Genomic DNA, 23,134 nt, shown 5'->3' on the forward strand with positions numbered 1-23,134 from the left:
TCAAAAATAGATCTTAATGGAGAATGGGACTCGGGATGGGAGAGGGAGGAAGAAGAGGGGTGGAAAAGTGGATGAGAGGGCAGATATGGTGGTAAGAATCACTATATTCCTGAAGTTGTACTAATGAAATGCATGAAGTTTGTATTCCTTAAACGAAATATTTCTTTAGGGGAGAAAAAATTTAAAAAAATAAAAATAAAAAAATAGAAAAGAAAACCACCACCAAAAAAAAAAACCTCAAAAATATACAGTAAGGGGACCATAGATAATGACAATATATTGCATGTTTTTCTTTAAAAGAAAACTAGAAAAAAGGATTTTCACCATAAAGATGTTAAATGTTTGGGGAAGGAGGTATGTTTACCCTGATTAGACATTATGCAATGTATACATGTACAAAATTATTACATGGTATTCCATAAAAATGTACCATTTTTATGTGTCAATTAAAAATAAAACAATGTTTAAAAATAAGAATTCGAAGAAAAGACAAAGAAATGGAAATGCTAATTACCTGATATGATCAGTGAACAATTATTTCATATTGTCAGGTAGAGACCTGAATTCACTGCTTCGTCCTGCTAACAGTTAATGGATAGTCCCTCCTTTCTCCACTGGTCTGCAAAGTCCCCTGTGTCACATTTAAGTCAGCTTTCCACAAAGGCAAAGATCATCTTCTGGGCTTCTTCACGGTCTATTTATCTATCTCTGTACAGATAGCATGTTGTTGTTTTAATTACTACATCTTTAGAAGTCTTGCTTGCTTGTATTTTGTGGTTATTCTTAAAAATGTCTTTGCTTTGGTCCTTTGCCATTTCTCACACATTTTTAAATGAGCTTGTCAAGTCCTACAGATAAACTCTGCTGGGTATCTGACTTAAAGTGTCTTCAATCTATGGATCAATTCAAGGAGAATATCCTATGACAGTGAATCTATCTGTGAATACATAATATAATAATGTTCCACTGATTTTGGCTTTCTTCAATTTTTTCTTTTTTTTTTTTTTTTACAGAGTGGACAGTGAGAGAGAGAGACAGAGAGAAAGGTCTTCCTTTTGCTGTTGGTTCACCCTCCAATGGCTGCCTCGGCCGGCGCGCTGATCCGATGGCAGGAGCCAGGTGCTTCTCCTGGTCTCCCATGGGGTGCAGGGCCCAAGCACTTGGGCCATCCTCCACTGCCTTCCTGGGCCATAGCAGAGAGCTGGCCTGGAAGAGGAGCAACCGGGATAGAATCCGGTGCCCCAACCAGGACTAGAACCCAGTGTGCCGGCGCCGCAAGGCGAAGGATTAGCCTGTTGAGCCATGGCGCCGGCCAGCTTTCTTCAATTTTTTCAATAAAATTCTCAATTTTCCTCCATAAAGACCTTTGGTACTTTTTGTGAAAGTGCTAGGCACTTCATATTTTTTAAAATTTGTTTTTTTAAAATAATTTTTGCTGCTCTACAGACATATATAAATTGAGTTTTGTTTATGGACTTTCTAACTAGCAACCCTGCTAAACTCACTCTTATTATTTCTAATAATTATATGTAAATTCTGAATTTTCTATGTACATAATAACTTTGCCAAGTGTAAATTTGGAGAACTTTGCTTTTTCCTCTCACTCCTTATAGCTTTAATTCTTTTACTAGCTGTAATAAACTATCTAGAACTTCCACACAATATTTAAATGAAGACGTAAGCATCTTTCCCTTATTTTCAAATTAAAAAAGAAAGTTGTTTATGTTTCATCATTAAGCATGGTTTGCTTTAGGTTAGGTTTTTCTTATTAATATATAATATTTATTGAGTAAAGAAAGTTCCTTTCTTTGACTACTTTAATCTGAGGTTTATTTCTGTTATCACATATCCTTTTTAAATTTCATCAAATGCCTTTTCTGAATCCACTGACACGTAATCTTTCTCCTTTAATAAATTTAAGCTAACTCACTGCATTATCAATTTTTTAATAAATGTTAAACCCCACTTGGCTATGAAATATTAGATTTGCACATGAGTATAGCTGGATTGGTGTGCTAATATTTTATTGATGATAGATATGATTCAACTTCTTTTTTGCACTATTCTAGATTTAATAGCAGAGTTATAGAGTAACCTCATAAAACAAGTTGAGAAGTACCTGTTTTTCCACTGTATGGAAAAGTAACGATTCCAACTCCCACCCCACCTGAATGTCTAATATAGCGATGAAGCCAGAAGAGGTCTCTATAGAAACATGATCAACTACTGTGGGTACAACTGCTTTAGCAGGCAGAGGACCACAACAGCTCCCTTTTTTGCCAACGACGGTTTGGCTAAGTATTATTTTTTAGAAGAATGTACTCATTTACTCCAGGTTCTGAGAACTGTACTGGCATAAAGTGATGCACAGTATCTCTCACCTTCCGAAGTTCCACGGCCTCCGTAGTTGCATTGTATTCTCCATCCTTAATCATTTGCATTTTAAAAGTAATGACTATGTTAGGCTTCAGCTTGCAGTCTGAAGCGTTAGTATTCATTACCTTTCTGTTCTGTTCGCTGGCCCTCCAGCTCTTTCTTAGGAGTTCTGGGTTTTATTAATTCTTTGTCCCAGGCCGCCAAAGCTTGTTTCTCCATTTGACGGATTTCTGCCTCTTCAGCGTCTAAACGCCGCTTCCACTCCAGGAGCTCCTCGGCGTGCTGCCGCCGCTGCATGAGCTGCTGCTCTCGCTTGGTCAGAAACCTGTGGCCACACGATGAAGGGCAGTGAGGGAGCCCATCTATTGGGAGAGATCACTCCGAACCCTATCACTCACTTCCTTATCAATAAGCTGTGCAAAAGCAGAACGCTCACATTGCCTCTCTCTGGAAAAAGTTTGAAACTAGAGAAGCTTTGAGGAGTCAATTTCTTCAGAAAATGAGACAATCTACACTTTACTTTTAATGGCTTGTAAATTTGCCAAGAAAAAATAGTACTAAATTTAGAGAAAACTTCAGAATATTTTGATAATCATAACTGTTAATAATTTATATACTCATTTATCATAGGCGATTGTTTTTCATAACAAAAGAAATTTATTCTGAAGTCTCAGACCAGAAAACACACAAAACTCAAGACAACAAAGACCAAAACCGAAAAATAACAAACTCCAAAGCCCCCAAACAAGCAAGCAAACAAAAAAACATGTTCATGTCCCTTTTTTACTTTTATTTTCAAATTCTGTCTGGCTTGGCTCCAGGTTAGTGAGTTTGGTTCCCATCACCTAAGAGATGCCCAGATCTTCCTTTATAGAACACTGATTACTAAACACCTTGTGCACATAAACATACATCATTTATTGACTTGAGTAGAAGGATGCATCAAATCCCTCAGATTTCTCAATTTGACCTGATCTTAGGCTCAACGAGTTGAGAGAAATAACTGATTCAGGGAAATTACGTGATTAGTTTAGAGTTTGAGAATAAGCTTCCTTCAAATATAGATGCCACAGCTAAATAAAAGGTGGACTGCTCATAATACTGGTGCTAGGTAGCTAACCAACAAAAATGCATTCCCACATCCAACAAACGCTTAATAAAAAGCACAAGAAGAACTGTCATTCAACTTCTTGAACAGTCATCATGTCAAATTAATGTGAAAAAAAAAAAAAAGGGTAAAATCTATGTGACACTTGACAACAGGCCTCCAGGCTGTTAAAAAAAGAGAGAGAGAGAGAGGAAAAGAAGGCAAACAAAACAAACAAAAAGAACAGAGCATGCTCTATCAAAGAGTGCACTGAAAAAGGTGCAAAGTTACCTGACCAACTGGTTGTAGATATACAGCTGGAATTTGGGATGGAGGTTGGGAAAACAGACACTGAGAGAGGCCCAGTGGTGAGACGTAAAGACAGAGAAGAAGTAGTGAACAGGAGAGCAGTGTCTACAAAATAAGGAGGAAGATTTTAAACCCAGAGATCAGGAGGCGGGAAGAATGAGAAAGGGAAAGCACAGAGCTGAGTGAAGAACTTTTAATACGCTTCCTGAAAAACATTACAAGTTGCTCAATTAAAGCACGTGTTTCATTCCATATGACATAAAAATGTACTTTTATAGATCTTACCCACAATTTCCAAATAAACATGCCTTTCTCCTCAAGTGCAGCTTAGCTATGATCTGTATTTCTAGTTAAATTTACTTGTTTGTGAGTAAAGTAATAAGGAGTACACTGTGGAGGCTCAATGAGTTTTCAAATCAGCTTTAACATACAGTACAACAATTACAGCCATGAATCTAGTATATTAGCACACATATGCAATCCTGAGCAACTGATTTTTATCTGTACCTTATTGTGTATTTTAATCTTGAAATTCCATAAAGTGTTAAAATTGCAGTCTTAACCTTACCACCAAAGTCTAACTTGAAAATAACATAATTTAGAAAATTCACTTACAGGAAAACGTCTTGCTAACTTTTACAACATAAACCTTGCTATTATCAGGACTTACTTGGAGGTATCTTGCTTTAAATCTCACAAAGTTTCCCTACCTAAATGATACTATTGAAATATAATACCCATTCTATAACATATCAGGATTTACAGTTAAGAATAAAGTGAGCTAGTTTCAATAAATACTGTCAGTTAAAAAAATGCTATGGACAGTTCAATCATAAGGTTAAAGATAAGAAAAAATCCCATATATTAAAGTTATAAAAGAAAAAATGCAATTTTTCTTTGTAACAGTAAATAATCTTTGTACATAAAAATATACAAAGGTAAGCCTGCCAGTTGTGGGGAAAGGTGAATTCTCTTTGACAGAGCATGCTTCTGTTGACATGCACACAACAATAACCTACAGAACAAGGCAACATGTATTGCCTTGGAAGGGCAAGGCGACAGCAGTATGTCACAGAAGTGAGAAAATCCAGGTATGAATCCAGCCACTCATTTAGGTTTTAAGAAGTCTATGCAATCCTGATACTCATATCTCTGGATAACAGACTACTCTGACACCACAGCATTTTATCTCCCCTCCACTTACAGACACAGACACACACGTTAATATCTGGATTCCCTTGATTTTCTGCACTGAGGTTCAAGGAAAAATCTGTTGCCAAATTTCAGTGAGACACTGTAATTCTCCTTGCCATTCTTTAAGAATGTACAAAAAACTCATTTTGATGTCAATTATCAAAATATTATACAAAAACAAATTTACTTAGAAAAGGCTCAGGAATCTATTTATAGCATTCAAATATTACCCACCCTCTTAGGTATGTGACTGCTAAATGCATGCATGACCTAGTACAAAAAGTAAAATGATATTGGAACATGTGAAATATACTGTGAAAATATTGTTTAAATTTTTTGGCCAGCCCAATACAGAACAATAATTTTCTATTAGAACAAGGATTGACATTTATTTACAAAAATTAAGCATATTCAAAAGCTCTAGTGTAGAAATGATGAACAAAATAAGCAGCTAATAGAAAATGAAAATAAAATAGCTTTAGAAAGAACATCAGAAAAGTTTAACTGAAAGTTAGAACTCTTCCCCAAAACACATATTCCTTATTAAACATAAATATATGCTAGGATCTGGCATTGTGGCTGCCTGCAGTGCCAGCATTGCATATGGGCTCCAGTGCGAGTCCTGGCTGCTCCACTTCCAATCCAACTCCTTGCTAACGCAGCTAGGAAAGCAGTGGAAGATGGCCCCAGTTTGGGCCCCTGCGACCTATATGGGAGACCCGGAAGAAGGTCCTGGCTCCTGGCTTCAGATCAGCCCAGCTCTGGCCACTGCAGCCATTTGGGGGAGTGAATCATCAGATGGAAGACCTCTCTCTCTCTGCCTCTCTGTAACTCTGCCTTTCAAATAAATACATACATACACACAAAATGTATATATTCTAGAACTAAAGTACCCTTTAAAAGCAGAATAAAGTAGAGATAAAACACCAGTAATTCACATTAGAAGTAACAATATAAGATGCTGCACAGGTAACAAATAAATAAAATTTATGAATTATGGAGACACAAATGACTATCTATAGAAGATGCTACTAATATTCTATGGTCAATGTCAAAGCATCCCCCTATCAATCTTTCTGATGGTAGTATTAGGATTAGACACACAGTAGTAGATCTAGTATGGAAAGTATTATGTTCTTATGTTTGAACCTAGGGAATACATGAGAAATTCATTTGCTTTTAAAGTCACATTCTTATTCTCCAACTTGTGCTGTAATGCTGTTCAACTCCAGCACTTCTCTGGTTTTGACAAATACAATTTAGAAGGATCAATTCCTTGACCGGCACCGCGGCTCACTAGGCTAATCCTCCGCCTGCGGCACCGGCACCCCGGGTTCTAGTCCCAGTTGGGGCGCCGGGTTCTGTCCTGGTTGCTCCTCTTCCAGTCCAGCTCTCTGCTGTGGCCCGGGAAGGCAGTGGAGGGTGGCCCAAGTGCTTGGGCCCTGCACCCGCATGGGAGACCAAGAGCAAGCACCTGGCTCCTGGCTTCGGATTGGCGCAGCGTGCTGGCCATAGCGGCCATTTGGGGGTGAACCAACGGAAGGAAGACCTTTCTCTCTGTCTCTCTCTTTCACTATCTAACTCCACCTGTCAAACAAACAAACAAAAGGATCAATTCCAACTGAATATTAACTTTAAGTCATCAATGTAGTTTTTAGTTTTCTAGTACTTTTTAAAAAATTTAGATTGATTTACTTATTTGAAAGGCAAAGCGACAGAGAGAATGGGAGAGACACTGGCTCACTCCCCAAATGCCTGCAATAGCCATGGCTGGGCCAAGCTGAAGCAGGGAGCTGGGAACTGCCTTCTAGCTTCCCGTGTGAGTGGCAGGTGCTCAAGCACTTGGGCCATCCTCTGCAGCTTTCCCAGGCACATGAGCAGGGAGCTGGGCTGGAAGTGGCACAGGTTGGACTCAAACCAGTGCTCACATGGGATGCCAATGTCACAAGAGGCAGCTTAATCCACTATGCCACAATGCCAGCCCCACGACAAATAATTCTTTTTATTTTTTTTATTTTTTATTTTTGACAGGCAGAGTGGACAGTGAGAGAGAGAGACAGAGAGAAAGGTCTTCCTTTTGCCGTTGGTTCACCATCCAATGGCTGCCACGGCTGGCGCGCTGATCCGATGGCAGGAGCCAGGTGCTTCTCCTGGTCTCCCATGGGGTGCAGGACCCAAAGACTTGGGCCATCCTCCACTGCACTCCCTCGCCATAGCAGAGAGCTGGCCTGGAAGAGGGGCAACCGGGACAGAATCCGGTGCCCTGACAGGGCCTAGAACCTGGTGTGCCGGTGCCGCTAGGCGGAGGATTAGCCTGACAAATAATTCTTAAAACAAAACTATGACGTTGAAAGTAGATAAAGTAGGGGCCGGTGTCGTGGCTCACTTGGCTAATCCTCCGCCTGCAGTGCCAGCACCCCATATGGGCACCTGGTTCTAGTCCCGGCTGCTCCTCTTCTAGTCCAGCTCTCTGCTGTGGCCCGGGAGGGCAGTGGAGGATGGCCCACGTGCTTGGGCCCTGCACCCACATGGGAGACCAGGAGGAAGCACCTGGTTCCTGGCTTCAGACAGGGGCAGTGCCGGCCGTAGTGGACATTTGGGGAGTGAACCAACGGAAGGAAGACCATTCTGTCTCTCTCTCTCTCTGTCTAATTCTACCTGTCAAATAAGTGTAAAAAAAAAAAAAAAGTAGATAAAGTAACTTAATTTATCTTAATGAGCCGAAGTCCAGAAAGCAGGGTTCTAGTACCAGCTCTGCTATTCTGCTGTGTAAACTGAGACAAGTTACTTAACCTTGGAACCTCTACTGGCCTCAACTTCCTCATGTAAAAAAAGAGGCTACACTACATGACTTCCTAAGAGCCCTTCTCATTACAATATTTAAAAATTCTGCAAGTAACTCCCACTTTTAAATAATATCTCAACACACTGCTAGACCCTGTGACACAAATGAGAACTTTATTTTCCACCATTGAGCTAGTGTGCATTGTGTTCCAACAGATTATAAAATTATGCTGTAATTTGAAAGAATAAAACCATTTAAATGTTAAATGAAGCATCTAACTCCAAAAATACTTCAATTCTTAGAGATATTAAATAAGACAAGAACTTAAAATTTAAAATTTCTTCTGGATCTATAATGCCTTTATTCTACTGATATACATTAAAATGTTACACAGTATTTTAAAATTTAAAGTGGGCTCATTTGAGTCTTTGAGGAAGATAAATGAGGATATAGATAGTACTGACTCTAAAGGAAAATGAAGTTCAGTGTTTGTTTCCTGTAACAAAATCTATTTTATCACTTTAAATGTTCACATAATTTACATATACTTAAGTAAACAAATACAGTCTGTTATTTCTGACCTAGGAAATGCAGAAAACAAAAACACAATATCAAAATATCAGATTTTGCTCAGCTAATACACTTAGACCAGAACCTATACAAGAAAATTAATTTAACACAATGATATCAAACAAATTATTTAAAGTAATTTTTAAAGATTTATTTATTCATTTGCAAGGCAGGGTGACAGAAAGCCAGATCTTCCATCCACTGGTTCATGTTCTAAAAGGCAGCCACAGCCAGGTTTTAGGCCAGGCTGAAGCCAGGAGCCAAGAACTCCATTTAGGCCTCGATATGGGTGGCAGGAGCCCAAGCACTGAGCCATCATTTGCTCCTTTCCCAGGCACATTAGCAAGTAGCTGAATCGGAAGTGAAGCAGCTGGGATTCAAACCAGCACTTAGGTATGGGATGCCAGCTTCCCAAGTGCCAGCTTAACCTGCTTACCCACAACACGAATCCTGGAAATAATTCTAATTGTGTTGTCTTCTCTAATGGACTATCAAAAGCCCTCCCTTGGAATGCCTTAATGTTGTAAGCTCAGCAGATTCATGATAAAGATTTCAATACTAATTAAACAATATCATAAATATGCTTAGAGAGCAATGTAGTGAAAGATTTATCTGCTTAACTTTTTGATGAATTACTTAAAACCAAATCAGTTCATCTTTTTTGTTCTCTTTTATTTAAGGATTTATTTATTTATTTGAAAGTCAGAGTTACACAGAGAGAGGAGAGAAAGAGACAGAGAGAGAGAGAGAGAGATTGATCTTCCATCCGCTGGTTCACTCCCCAATTGGCTGCAATGGCTGGAGCTGTGCACATCCGAAGCCAGGAGCCTGGAGCTTCCTCCGGGTCTCCCCTGCGAGTACAGGGGCCCAAGGACTTGGGCCATCCTCTACTGCTTTCCCAGGTCATAGCAGAGAGCTGGATCAGAAGAGGAGCAGCCAGGACTAGAACCAGTGCCCATATGGCATGCCAGCACTTCAGGCCAGGGCGTTAACCCACTGTGCCACTGCACCACAGTGTCGGCCCCAATCAGTTCATCTTGCTCATTGTTTTTCTGAGCGAACTACTAAGTGTAAAAGGAATATTTAAGGAGCCGGCACTTTTGTATGGTGGGTAAAGCCACTGCCTGCAGTGTTGGCATCCCATATAAGTGCTAGTTCAAGTCCCAGCTGCTCCTCTTCCAATCCAGCTCCCTACTCATGTGCCTGGGAAAACAGCGGAAGGTGGCCCAAGTGCTTGAGACCCTGTATCCATGTGGGAGACCTGGAAGAGGCTCCTAACTCCTGGCTCCGGATTGGCTAGCTCTGGCCGTTGCAGCCATTTGGGGAGTGAACTACTGGCTGGAAGACCTTTCTCTCTCTCTCTCTCTCTCTGTAACTTTGACTTTCAAAAAAATAAATTTTTTAAAAAACATTTAAGATGCTTTCTGACTACACTACTTTGCTCTGCAATGAAGAATCGAAAACAAAAAACCCCACTATATGCTTTTTTCTTTTTTGCTTCTTCTCATGCTACAAAGTATTTCCCAGTTAAAAAATACATTTAATTCTGACCATTGATCTATAAAAATTCCTTGGTATACTCATGTTAGTAAAGCTTTTCCTTCTATTCTGAATTTTCAGAGTGACTGTTATATATACTTCTCTAAACCTACCCATCATTCTTCTGTTTTCCCACCTAGGGTGTAACTCTTTTTTAAAAAATTATGTTTTATTTGAAAGACAGAGACAGAGACATACAGCGAGATCTTCTATCTGCTGGTTCACTCCCCAGACGCCCACAACAGCCAAGGTGGGCCAGGTCAAAGCTAGGAGCCTAGAACTCTATGTGGGTCTTGCACATGAGTGTCAGGGACTTCATCCACCACCTGCTGCTTTCCAGGGTGCACCAGCAGGAAGCTGGAATCAGAAGTGACACTGGGTCCTGACTCTCTGATAAGCGACGTGGTGTCCCTAAAGTACTGTCTTTTTTTTTTTTTTTTTGACAGGCAGAGTGGATAGTGAGAGGGAGAGAGACAGAGAGAAAGGTCTTCCTTTTTGCCGTTGGTTCACCCTCCAATGGCCGCTGCGGCTAACGCATCACGCTGATCTGAAGCCAGGAGCCAGGTGCTTCTCCTGGTCTCCCGTGCGGGTGCAGGGCCCAAGCACTTGGGCCATCCTCCACTGCCTTCCCGGGCCATAGCAGAGAGCTGGCCTGGAAGAGGGGCCACTGGGATAGAATCTGGTGCCCCAACCGGGACTAGAACCCGGTGTGCTGGCGCCGCAAGGCGGAGGATTAGCCTGTTGAGCCGCGGTGCCGGCCTAAAGTAGTGTCTTAACTGCTGTGCTAAATGCCAGAGTCCACTGAGGGCGGCGTTTGTGTTTATCTCTGTATCACTTAGAATCTAGTGTATTCATACATTACTCAATAAATAAGTGTTGAGAAAACAAGCATATAATAAATAGTAAGAATAGCTACTGTTAAGAAATGAAGAAAAAATGCAGCATCCTATTTTAAGTAGTGCAATACTTAAAAAGATAACAATATTCTTTCAGTATCACATTTGCTCTGCAAACAATTTTCCTGAAATGAAATTGGCAAAATAACAGGAAGAATTAATTGCAATGTATTTTTATTTATGAATATCTGTTTGATGATTACAGGGAATCCACTTATATTGTAAATAATGTCCATCAGAGTAATAGACAAAACTCAAATTTCACGTACAAATAAAACTAAGAAGATTTGATGCTATTCAGTCTGCGGATTAAATCTACTTCACGTATTTTATAAATAAATTTTCATTATTATGACTGTTACATTTTGAGATTTTTTTTTGCTTTTCAACATAATGAAAAACAAAAATAATTTATAAAACTATAAAATGCCAATTAAATAAACAGGCTAAGAAAAGCCATATATTAGAAATATAAATTTTAACAAAGGCATTATTTTCTCAGTGGAACATTAAAGGAAAAAATCTTTCAGAATCGTATGAATACTTCAGAAGACTGTCCACCATAAAAGTCTGAATGCACAGAGCTACCGATAAGCAAGGGTATATATATTATATATATTGCATATATATAAAATATATATATTTCATATATATATATATATATATATATATATATAAATGAAAAAGTTCCCCCATACTGTTAGCTAAACATATTGAGAAGCAGTTTTAAATCAATAAAATATGTTTGACTGCCTTGGCAAATCTATGGAACATATAGTGCCTGGTTACAAAGTAGCAAAGGTTCCAATAATTTTATTGTTACATGTCTACTGTAGCAAATAACTACAAAAGTAATCAATTCTTTATTTATTGAGCTGACATTCCAACACTGTTGAACAAAATCTACTCTAAAGCTTTAGTAATATAAATGGTATTTAAGAACTAGTTTTTATGTTGTTTTGTCCTGAGATAAAAAAAATACATAATGATTTTCCTTTTTAGCACATCATTTTGGAAAATACTCTAGATCATCCTCAAATTTCAACACCATCATCTGAACATTTCTTTGCTACCTCAACTCTTTTTTTTTTTTTTTTGACAGGCAGAGTTAGACAGTGAGAGAGAAAGACAGAGAGGAAGGTCTTCCTTCCGTTGGTTCACCCCACAAATGGCTGCTATGGCCAGCGCGCTGCGCCGATCCGAAGCCAGGAGCCAGGTGCTTCCTCCTGGTCTCCCATGCGGGTGCAGGGCCCAAGCACGTGGGCCATCCTCCACTGCCTTCCTGGGCCACAGCAGAGAGCTGGACTGGAAGAGGAGCAACCGGGACAGAACCGGCGCCACAACTGGGACTAGAACCTGGAGTACCGGTGCCACAAGCAGAGGATTAGCCTAGTGAGCCGCGGTGCCAGCCATGCTACCTCAACTCTTAACCCATCCCTACCACTAACACAACTACACAGCTTCAAACAACAGATCAAGAAGTTGGACTGGGGGTTGCACTGTGGCATAGCAGGTAAAGCTGCCACCTGCAGTGCCAGCATCCCATATGGGTGCCAGTTCGAGTATTGGCTGCTCCACTTCCCATCCAGCTCTCTGCTATGGCCTGGGAAAGCAGGAGAAGATGGCCCCCAAGTCCTCAGGCCCCTGCACCTGTGTGGGAGATCAAGAAGAAGCTCCTGTTCCTGGCTTTTGCCTGGCCCAGCTCTGGCTGCAGCCATTTGGGGAGTGAAATAGCAGATGGAAGACCTCTCTCTCTCTCGCTCTCTCTACCGCTCTGAAACTCTGCCTTTCAAATAAATAAAAATCTTAAAAAACAAAAAAAGTTGGACTGGGGGGCCGACATGGTGTAGTGGGTTTAGCCATGGACTGTGACCCAGCATCCCATATGGGAGTGTGGTTTTGTGTCTCGGCTATTCAGCTTCTGGTCCAGCTCCCTGCTGATGTGCCTGGAAAGGCAGCAGATGGCCTTGGTCTGTGGGTCCCTGCCAATCATGTGGGGGACCTGGATGGAGTTCTGGGCTTCTGGCTTCAGACGGACCAGTCCTAGACATTGCAGCCATTTGGGAAATGAACCAGTGGATCAGATCTCTCTTTTGTCTGTATGTCTGCCTGTCTCTCTCTCCCTCTCTGTCACTTTGCTTTCAAATAAATAAATCTTAAAAAAAAAAAAAAAAAAAAAAAAAAAAAAAAAAACCACTCTGAGTAGGCACTGGTGATGGCAGTTAAGCTGCTGCTTGGGACACCTGGGTTTTGCTCTCCATCCCAGCTTCCTGCTAATGCTCACCCTGGAAGCAGCAAGTGACACTTCAAGTAGTTGGGTCCTTGCCACCCATATGGGAAATCCAGACTGAATTCCTGGTCTGGCTTCTGCCTGGCCTACCCTGGTCTGTTGCAGGTAGTGGGGAGTGAACTAGAGACGGGATATCTTTGTCTGTCTCTGCCTCTTTTGCCTTTCAAATAAATAACCTTTTTTAAAAAAATGTTTAAAAAATAAAAAAGCAGTCACTGAATGCTTCAAGGCCTATTCTCCTTAACAGACTTCTCAAAAGGCTACCATAGGAGTGGACAAAGACAGAACAGTGATACAAAAAATTCCAGGTGACTAATATTTTGAATTCTACAAAAATAACAATAAATCTAAATTCAATTTGTCAGTTAGGATTCTTTTTTTTTTTTTTTGACAGGCAAAGTTAGACAGTGAAAGAGAGAGACAGAGAGAAAGGTCTTCCTTCCATTGGTTCACCCCCAAATGGCCGATACGGCCGGCGCTGCGCCAATCTGAAGCCAGGAACCAGGTGCTTCTCCTGGTCTCCTATACGGGTGCAGGGCCCAAGGACTTGGGCCATCCTCCACTGCCTTCCCAGGCCACAGTAGAGAGCTGCACTGGAAGAGGGGCAACCGGGATAGAACCCGGCGCCCCAACCGGGACTAGAACCCGGAGTGCCGGCGCTGCAGGCAGAGGATTAGTGTAGTGAGCTGGCCGTCACTTAGGATTTTTTAAAGCTTTAAATAATTAAAGCTTTACATAAGCACTTTATAAATTGAATAACCTTACAAACAAGACCGAGTCCCTTCTACAGATGTGATTAACTTATTAGATTACCATTTCTTTTTTTTTAAACATTTATTTATTTGAGAGGCAGAGAGAGAGAGGTCTTCCATTTGCTGGTTCACTCCCCAGATGACCGCAATAGCTGGAATTATGCTGATCTGAAGCCAGGAGCTTCTTTCTGGTCTCCCACATGGGTGCAAAGGGCCAAGGACTTGGGCCATCTTCTACTGCTTTCCCAGGACATAGCAGAGAGCTGGATCAGAAGTGGAGCATCCAGGACTCGAATTGGTGCCCAAATGGGATGTCGGCACTGCAGGCGGCGGCTTTACCCGCAAAGCCACAGTGCTGGCTCCAGGTTGTTTTTTTTTTTTTTTAAAGATTTACTTATTTATTTGAAAGGCAGAGCTAGAGAGAGAGAGACAGAAAGAGAAGGAGGGAGGGACAGAGAGAGAGAGTGATCGAGATCTTCCATCCACCGGTTCACTCCCCAAATGGTCACAAATAGCTGGGGCTGGGCTGATCCAAAGCTAGAAGCCAGGAGCTTCTTCCAGGTCTCCCATGTGGGTGCAGAGGTACAAGGAGTTTCCCAGGTCTATTAGCAGGGAACTGGATTGGAAAAGGAGCAGCTGGGTCTTGACCCAGGGCCTATACAGGATGCTGGCACTGCAGGCGGCAGCTTTACCTGCTATGCCACAGTGCCAGCCCCTAGACTGTCATTTCTAAGAGACTGGCAGTGAAGACTTACTCAAATGGAAGACCAAGTGATCAGTCACCCTGAAAACTGTCTTACCCCCAGCATTTACCATTCAACAATATTTGGAGGGAGATGTAAATGTCAAATCAGCCGGCGCCACGGCTCAATATGCTAATCTTCCACCTGCAGCGCTGGCACCGGGTTCTAGTCCTGGTTGGGGCACCGGATTCTGTCCCGGTTGCCCCTCTTCCAGGCCTGCTCTCTGCTATGGCCCAGGAGTCCAGTGGAGGATGGCCCAAGTCCTTGGGCCCTGCACCTGCATGGGAGACCAGGAGAAGCACCTGGCTCCTGCCATCGGATCAGCGCGCCGGCCGAGGCAGCCATTGGAGGGTGAACCAACGGAAGACCTTTCTCTCTCTCTCTCTCACTATCTCACTCTGCCTGTCCAAAAAAAAAAAAAAAAAAAAAAAGTCAAATCAGTGGTAAAAATATACAAGAGATATTCTAATTTTTAATTCATAGAACCCTGGAATAATACAGCATACCTATACAGGTTAATCAATTTTATCAGGGGCAAGCACCGTGGAGCAGCAGGTTGAGCCACTGCCTACAATGCCCGCATCCCACAAGGGTGCTGTTTTGAGGCCCAGGTCCTCCACTTTTGATTCAGCTCTCTAACTGAATGCTCCTGGGAAAGCACCAGCTCCCTATATTTTTTAATTTTAAAGTCTGTACTTATTTTTTAAAGCTATTTTCATAATCAATGTAAGTACTTTTAAGTTACAAAATGGCTGTCTTGTAATGAATTGCCAAGGTATAAAAAGGTACTTCAAAAAGTTCATGGAACAATGGAATTAAGATGAGCTTATTTTGGGGTAAAACAATGTTGAAATTCATTCATAATTTTCTCATATTCATGAGAATATGGGAAATATTCATGAATTTTTTAAATATTCCTGATATGTACAGATTTATCTTTTCATTCTATTTTCTTTTTTTTTTTTTAAGATTGATTTTATTTATTTGAAAGTCGGTGTTACATAGAGAGAGAAAGAGAGACAGAGAGAAAGAGAGAGAGAGAGAGGTCTTCCATCCACTGGTTCACTCCCCAATTGGCTTCAATGGCCAGAGCTGCGCCGATCTAAAGCCAGGAGCCAGGAGCTTCTTCCAGGTCTCCCATGCGGGTGCAGGAGCCCAGGGACTTGGGCCATCCTCTACTGCTTTCCCAGGCCATAATAGAGAGCTGGATCAGAAGTGGAGCAGCCGGGTCTCGAACTGGTGCCCAAATGGGATGCCGGCACAGCAGGCAGCGGCTTTACCTGCTATGCACAGCGCTGCCCCCCACCCATTCTATTTTCTATTAACACTTTGAACTACCCTTGTAACTGTACCTACAGGAAGTAAGTTACAACTCTTTGTTCCAAAACTAATTATATCATAGGTTGGTGTCACATATAAATGTAGCACATCATTAAATTTGATGACGTACCCAATACTGCCAAAGGATATAGACAAAAGTTCAATCTGTGGTTCAGACTGCTAACTTGCAACAGCGGTCAACACAAATTTCTGATGGTTCTCTTTCATATTTAACGGGCTTCAAGGAAGCTAGCTACACATCTGATGGAAGTTGCTCAGGCAAGGGAAAAGTCCACAAGCAGGTAACTTACAATTGCATTTAATTAAATGTACACTAATTTAATGCAACTTACACTAATTTAATATAAATTAAGTGTAAAATTCCCGTAATTATGTAAATGTCATTTATATTATATAACTGAGTTACATCTAAGTAGGAGTAGCTTTCTCAAAAGTCTTTAAAAAGTAATTCTTAGAAATCTTTTAGAAAAAGGTTTGAGTGCCAAATCACTCAATATCCCAGGAGAATTTCAGTCTTTCTGGTTTTAGCATGGCAACTCACATCTACTCACAAGGTTAAAATTTTATTCTTCTATTTGAATAAGCCTGAAACATGATGAAATGCCAGTATATACAATTGGTTGCTCCCCCAAGATGGTAGACATATTTTTTCTTTTAATATAAGAAAGGAAAAAGCATTGTCATGAGTATATGTGCAAAGAATACTTTAAAAAAAATAAGAAACCAATTTGTATATAAATAAGATCTAGGTAACTGAGTTCTAGCCTGATCTAATAATTCTGCTAAAATGTTACTTAATCCATAAAATATTTTCCTGTCTCACTGCAATCTAATGAAGCATATTAAAATATTATTTGTTTCAAGCATAATAAAATATTGTTTCAAAGTAACCTAAATATTTTATAAAAATGAATTACTTTTCATCCATGCGGCTTCTCATTTTCTTCAGCTTCTGCATAATGCTGCTGGTTTCACTGCTGGAGATTGACACAGGAGAAGGACTGCGGGTCTCCAAGTCAGCTGGACCAGGACTAGCTGCTTTACTGTCTTTCACATCATCATCACTGTGAGAGTCCTGCACACAAGAAGCAGAAGTTTACTGAACATAAACACTGTCAGTTCAAAGCTAAGTTCATTCTCAAAACAATGCCTGTAACAAGAGTTGAAGATGTCACTTATGGTATTAAAAACATATCTCATACTTCAAAATGATTAAAAAAGGGTGAAAAATAACAGCTTGGGGTTGGCATTTAGCCTAGCAGTTAAGATACCACATGGGACATCACATCTGATAGGGAAGTGTCTGGGTTTGAGTCCTGATTCCATTCCAATTCCAGCTTCCTGCTGAAGTGTACCCTGGGAGGCAGCAGGTGATGGCGGAAGTAGCTGGGTTCCTGCCACCCGTGTAGAAGACTCAGACTGAGGTTCTCGCTCCTGGCTTTGGCCTGGCCTAACCCTAGCTGTTGCAGGGTTCTAGGAAGTGAACCAGCAAATGAAATATGTGTGATTTCTCTTTCAGATAAAAAAAAAATCAAAATAAAACCTTGTGGTGGAATGAAACTGGAGGTTGTCAATCTGAGCTCAGGATTTTATATAAAAGGTGATTTCAAAAAGTTTATGAAATGTAATGAAAAGATAACTTTTAGTTTAAAAGGTTTTTGAAATTCATGTATAGCTGTTTCATAACATGCATTTTACATAAACCCATGGAAAAATTTTCAACACTAATCATGTGCATAAATTTTAACTGTCTGCATCAAAATAAACCTATCATTTAATTCTATTTTCTGCATCACATATATAAAATACATGCTGAACATGTTTATCTATATCTACATATACTTATTCCCAAGATTTGTTGTATAGTAAGACCAAAATTAAAATAGAATGAGCATATCCACCACCAAATTTTGCTTTCTAAATAACTTTCCTCCATGGAGAAATGATTGATTTTAAGGCTGGGACAAGGAAAGTATAAAATGACCTTGAAACATCTTATTGTTCCAGAAACACGCAAGTATTCAAAAACAGATGGGACAAACAGAGAAGATACAGAAATCTGCATGAATGAGCTTCTTCTTTCTCAATTTGGACAAAGTGAGCACCAAATAATATAGTAACAGATTATAACCAGAAATAAGATAGAAATCCACAACTTAATGCTGATATAGATAAGAGAATCAATTAAACTTTGATAAATAAATTATGTATAGTCTCAAAATACCTTTATACAATGTACTTACTCATTATAAGGAAAACAAGGTAACCTCATAGTGAATTTGGTAGATACCACCTTAATTCAGTAAACAAGTCACTATCATCAGTATAGGATCAATCAAAATCAGGTACCAACTGACTAAATGCAATAAGAACCCGGTATCACTTTGGTGATATTCCTGCTAAAGATCACAATCTGAATCTAATCATGAGGAAATATCAGACAAACTCAAGTTAAAAAACATTCTGCAGAGTAACTGGCATGTAATCCTCTTTGCTTAAAAAAAAAAAAAATTATTTATTTATTTTAAAGGTACGGGGCAGGGCTGGGGGGTGGGGGGGAGAATCTTCCATCCACTGGTTCACTCCTCAAATGGCTGAAACAGCCAGGCTTCAGCCCATGCTGAGGTTAGGAGCCAAGAACTACATCCTGGTCTCCCAAATGGGCCGCAGGGGCTCAAGGATGTGGGTCACCTTCTGCTTTCTTTCCAGGTACATTAGCAGGAAGTTGGATGGGAAGCTGTCATAGGATGCTAGTGTTGCAAGTGGCAGCTTAACCCACTGTGCCACAATGCCGGCCCCGATGTGAGATATAATGCGTCAAACTCATGAGAGTCAAAAAGGTTTTATAGACTGGAGGAGACTAAAGAGGCGTGAAAACCACACCCAACATGTAACTCTGAACTTACTTTTGCCATAAAGAACACTGTTGTGACAACTGGAGACATTTAAAGGGTGTCTAGGTTAAATAGCAGTACTGTATTAATGTTAATTTGTTGCCATCTTACTCTCAAGTGACTCAGAGAAACAATTCTTTGTACTGTGAAATTTTTCTATAGGTTTCACATTGTTTCAAAATTTAAAGTGCATTTAAAAAAACCAAAGCAGAGAATATTAGAGATTTTTTAGATTATACTGCTATATCTAGGTTTTCCAACAAGTAGTACCCCACCATATTATAGTCCTTAGAATTGGTCCAAATTTTTTGACTGATCATCTCCTTTGAATCTTGTATCATATTAAAATTAGATAGCTGAAGTATCAAATAAACAGCAAAACTGTCTCTCCTATTAATTCAGAAGAATAAATTTAAACTCATAACAGCAAAGCTCTCTGTCCCAAGTTAGTTATTTAGTTTGTAAATGGAAGACTTCCTGTTTTTTTTGTTTGTTTTTTGATGAGAGCACAAGCAGAGCGCTTCCATCCACTGGTTCACTCCCCAAACGCCTGCAAGTACTGGCTGGAGCTAAGCAAGAACAGAATCAGGAGCTGGAACTCAGCCACTTGAGCCATCGCCTCTGCTTCCCAGAGCCCACAGTGGCAGGAAGCTGGAATGGGGGTCTGGAGTCAGGACCCGGATGCAGGCATCCCAGCCAGCTTCCTAACAACTAGACCAAACTCCCACCCCATAAGTAAAACAGTTAAAGCTACCAGAGCAATCATGTGCCCCTTTCAAAAACTGAATATTCCATGGGAAAAAATAAAAACTCTCATTTATAATGATGGCACATACATAGAACTTTACGCTAGCTCGTTATTGTATTATATGGTTTCAATGAACACACTCGACATGCTGGAACATGAGGCATAGTAAGGTATCAACAAGCAACATGAGGCAGAAAACAAATAATTTCATGTAACTTACCAGTTTATTCTCCCCTGCTGACTTCAACCTCTCCTGCAGTTTTATAGTGGTCTGTCGGATCCTTTCTATCTCCTCCTGCTGTTTAAGAATCAGCTGTCTTTCCTTCCGAGCTGCCTTATTGGCTTCTTGAAGACGTTTTATTTCTGCCTAAGGTTTAAAAAGTTAGGAGAGAACCTGAGATTTGGAACAGTCAAGTGTAGCATTTTAAAAACAAAATCCAATCATCACATATCAGAAGTAAATACACAGTGTTTCAAGATAAAAGTAATAACACCAAAAATTTTTAAAGTAGAGAGAAAGGGATAAAGTTATACATAACTCCATCACTCTAAAGTAATTTAATATGATCCCTTAAATAATTAAAATTATAACAGACCAATAATTTCCTAACTCTTTTTTAAACTTAACATGGTTCACATTTTTCAGTACAGTCACTTGGTCTTACCACTGATTTAACAGTTGCCTGTCAAGTAAAATAATTAATATATATAACCACTAGTCTATTATCAAATTCTTAGGACTTTATACTTTTTCACTATTCAAAATCATGATTTATTGTCTATAATCGTTTCATATTATGAATTACTTCTTTAGGAAAGATTCCTAAAAGTAGCATAAACAAGTCAAACATGAGGAATCATTTTATGGTCCTTAAAACAGTTTTTAAAACTGCTTTATTTTTATTTATTTGAAAGGCAAAGTTACAGCGAGAAGGGGAGACACACACACATACACACAAAATCTTTTGTTTGCTAGTTCATTCTCCAAATGACCACAACAGCCAGGGCCAGGAGCCAGGAGCCTTTTCTGGGTCTCCCACATGAGTGCAGGGGCTCAAGCACTTGGACTATCTTCTGATGCTTTCACAGGTACATAACGGGGAGCTGGAACTAAAGTGGAGCAGCCAGGTCTTGAATCATTGCCCGAGTGGGATGCCAGCATTGTAGGCATCAGCTTATCCTACTACGCCATAACACTGGCTCCTAAAAACTACATTCAAAAAAGGATTGTTTCTACTTAACAGTGCTGCCAGAAACACTGAACACTATAGCTGCCATCTGCAGTGCCGGCATCCCATATGGGCACCAGTTCGAGACCCAGCTGCTCCACTTCTGATCCAGCTCTCTGCTATGGCCTGGGAAAGCAGGAGAAGATGGTCCAAGTCCTTGGGTCCTGCACCCACATGGGAGACCTGAAAGAAGCTCCTGGTTCCTGCTCCTGGCATTGGGCCAGCTCCAGCAGCTGTGGCCATTTAGGGAGTGAAGCAGTGGATGGAAGACTTTCTCTCTCTCTCTCCTATCAGGTTCCCTGCTAATGTGCCTGGGAAAGCAATGGATGACATCCTGGGTACTTGGGTCCCTGCCACCCATGTGGGAGACTTGATCTGCCTAGAGTTCTGGGCTTCTAGCTTCAGCCTGGCCTACTCTCAGCCAATGTGGCCATTTGGTGAGTAAACCAGTGGATGAAACATCTGTGTCACCCCCTGACACCACTACTCTTTCAAATAAACAAATACATCTTTAAATAGTAGTAACTAACATTTATAGAATACATACCATTATGCCAAGGTCTGCCCTAAATTTATTTTATATATTAACTTATTCCTACCAACAACCCTAATAAAGTACATTATTATTATTATCCTTGGTTTACAGACACAGAGAAAATGAAGAAACGCATCCAAGGTTCTGAAACCTGTAACTAGGAGAGCTGGGACGTGAGACTAGGCAATCTGACTCCAGAGCCTGAGCTCCTAACCACTGTACCACCAGCAGCCTTGCCAGGCTCAAAAGTGAAGTCTTTCTAAGTCGATAAGTCAAGTATTTGTAAAATTGTAATTAATATATCAAAAAATTTTTGGAAAAATGACTAAAAAATTAATCCAAAAGGACTTTTTCACATACCTCAATTTTTTAAATGTACATTTCAAAAGAGTACTTTCTGTGTATAACATGAAGGCAAAAGGCTTGACTGTGTACCGTATATTAAATTAGCAGTAACATGCAATCCTAATTTAGGAGAAACAGACTACCAAACCATCCCTCTAATTATATTAATATAGGCATAAACAGTGGTTAAGTATAAATTAAACCTCATAAAACGACGCATTCACAAGGTAATGGAGGATGAGGTGTTTGCAGGGCCGTTTCCTCTACATACCTTTTCTTGCTGCAACCTTAACAGCAAGCCACGCTGTCTCTTCCGGAGTGGGGGCATTTTATCATCCTCTCCCTTGTCTCGCAGATGTCTGCACATGATTTTTTCAGAGAGACAAAGATTACATCAAATTTCTTAGAATTCTTGAGTACTAAAAAAATCTATAAATCCATTTAACATTTCCCAAAGTGGAAAAGAGTTACTTCATGCAGCAACTCATATCCCAACAAGTACTTTACTGATTACATATATAAAGCCCAAAACTGTGTCCTTTAAAGATAGAAAGACTTGGAAAGGTTACATTGTAGAGGAATTAAGTATAAAATGACAATATAAAGATCAGTCAGCTGAGCTATGGAAGAAATGAAAGGCGAATGAGTATTAGGGAGATCTTAGAATGCTTGATCAAATCAAATGAAACAAAAATATCTGCAAAGCATTTTCTTTCCATGGAAGAAGAAACAAAACAGTGGAAAGGAAGCTCAGTGCAGGGCTCACTTTTTCTGATGCTCCAGCCAGGCTAGCTCAGCCTTGGTCTTCTCCTTCAGGGCCTTTTCTCGGAGCCGCAGAAGCGAAGACTGGTGAGCTGCCCGCATCTCCTCCTCTTTCATGTACTGCCGAACCATCTCCATGGTAAACTTAGAGAAGCTGTCTTGTCCTCCTGAGAATGGCATGCTCAGCTCCTAAAGTAGACAGTGTATCTCAAGTTGATATCTTTTAACTCTTTTGGACATACTTTCATTAAAAGAGGTATTCATTTACAAAAGTAAAATCTCTCTTTCAAGATCACCAATAACGTAAAGGAACATTTTTTAAAAGATTTATTTTTTTTTTTTTTGACAGGCAGAGTGGACAGTGAGAGAGAGAGACAGAGAGAAAGGTCTTCCTTTTGCCGTTGGATCACCCTCCAATGGCCGCCGCGGTAGCGCGCTGCGGCCGGCGCACCGCGCTGTTCCGATGGCAGGAGCCAGGTGCTTATCCTGGTCTCCCATGGGGTGCAGAGCCCAAACACTTGGGCTATCCTCCACTGCACTCCCTGGCCACAGCAGAGAGCTGGCCTGGAAGAGGGGCAACCGGGACAGGATCGGTGCCCCGACCGGGACTAGAACCCGGTGTGCCGGCGCCGCAAGGCGGAGGATTAGCCTGTTGAGCCACGGCGCCGGCTAAAAGATTTATTTTAAAGATTTATTTCTACAGAGAAGTGGGGGGGGGGGGGGAGACAGACGGAGACAG

General features: G+C 40.6%; 1 protein-coding gene across 1 annotated transcript in view; it reads right to left on the bottom strand.

Annotated features, from left to right (window-relative positions):
- Positions 1-23,134, bottom strand: part of CEP350 (centrosomal protein 350) — a 159,467-nt gene that overhangs the window by 41,154 nt on the left and 95,179 nt on the right. The window contains exons 24-28 of the mRNA XM_062192943.1: positions 22,400-22,584; positions 21,905-21,992; positions 19,745-19,891; positions 16,800-16,957; positions 2,502-2,701 (exon numbers count right to left, since the gene is read on the bottom strand). Of these exons, the coding sequence (XP_062048927.1) occupies positions 2,502-2,701; positions 16,800-16,957; positions 19,745-19,891; positions 21,905-21,992; positions 22,400-22,584 (778 nt within the window). The remainder of the gene's footprint in view (positions 1-2,501; positions 2,702-16,799; positions 16,958-19,744; positions 19,892-21,904; positions 21,993-22,399; positions 22,585-23,134) is intronic.

The sequence above is a fragment of the Lepus europaeus genome, chromosome 5 (genome assembly GCF_033115175.1).
Source record: "Lepus europaeus isolate LE1 chromosome 5, mLepTim1.pri, whole genome shotgun sequence".
NCBI lineage: Eukaryota > Metazoa > Chordata > Mammalia > Lagomorpha > Leporidae > Lepus > Lepus europaeus.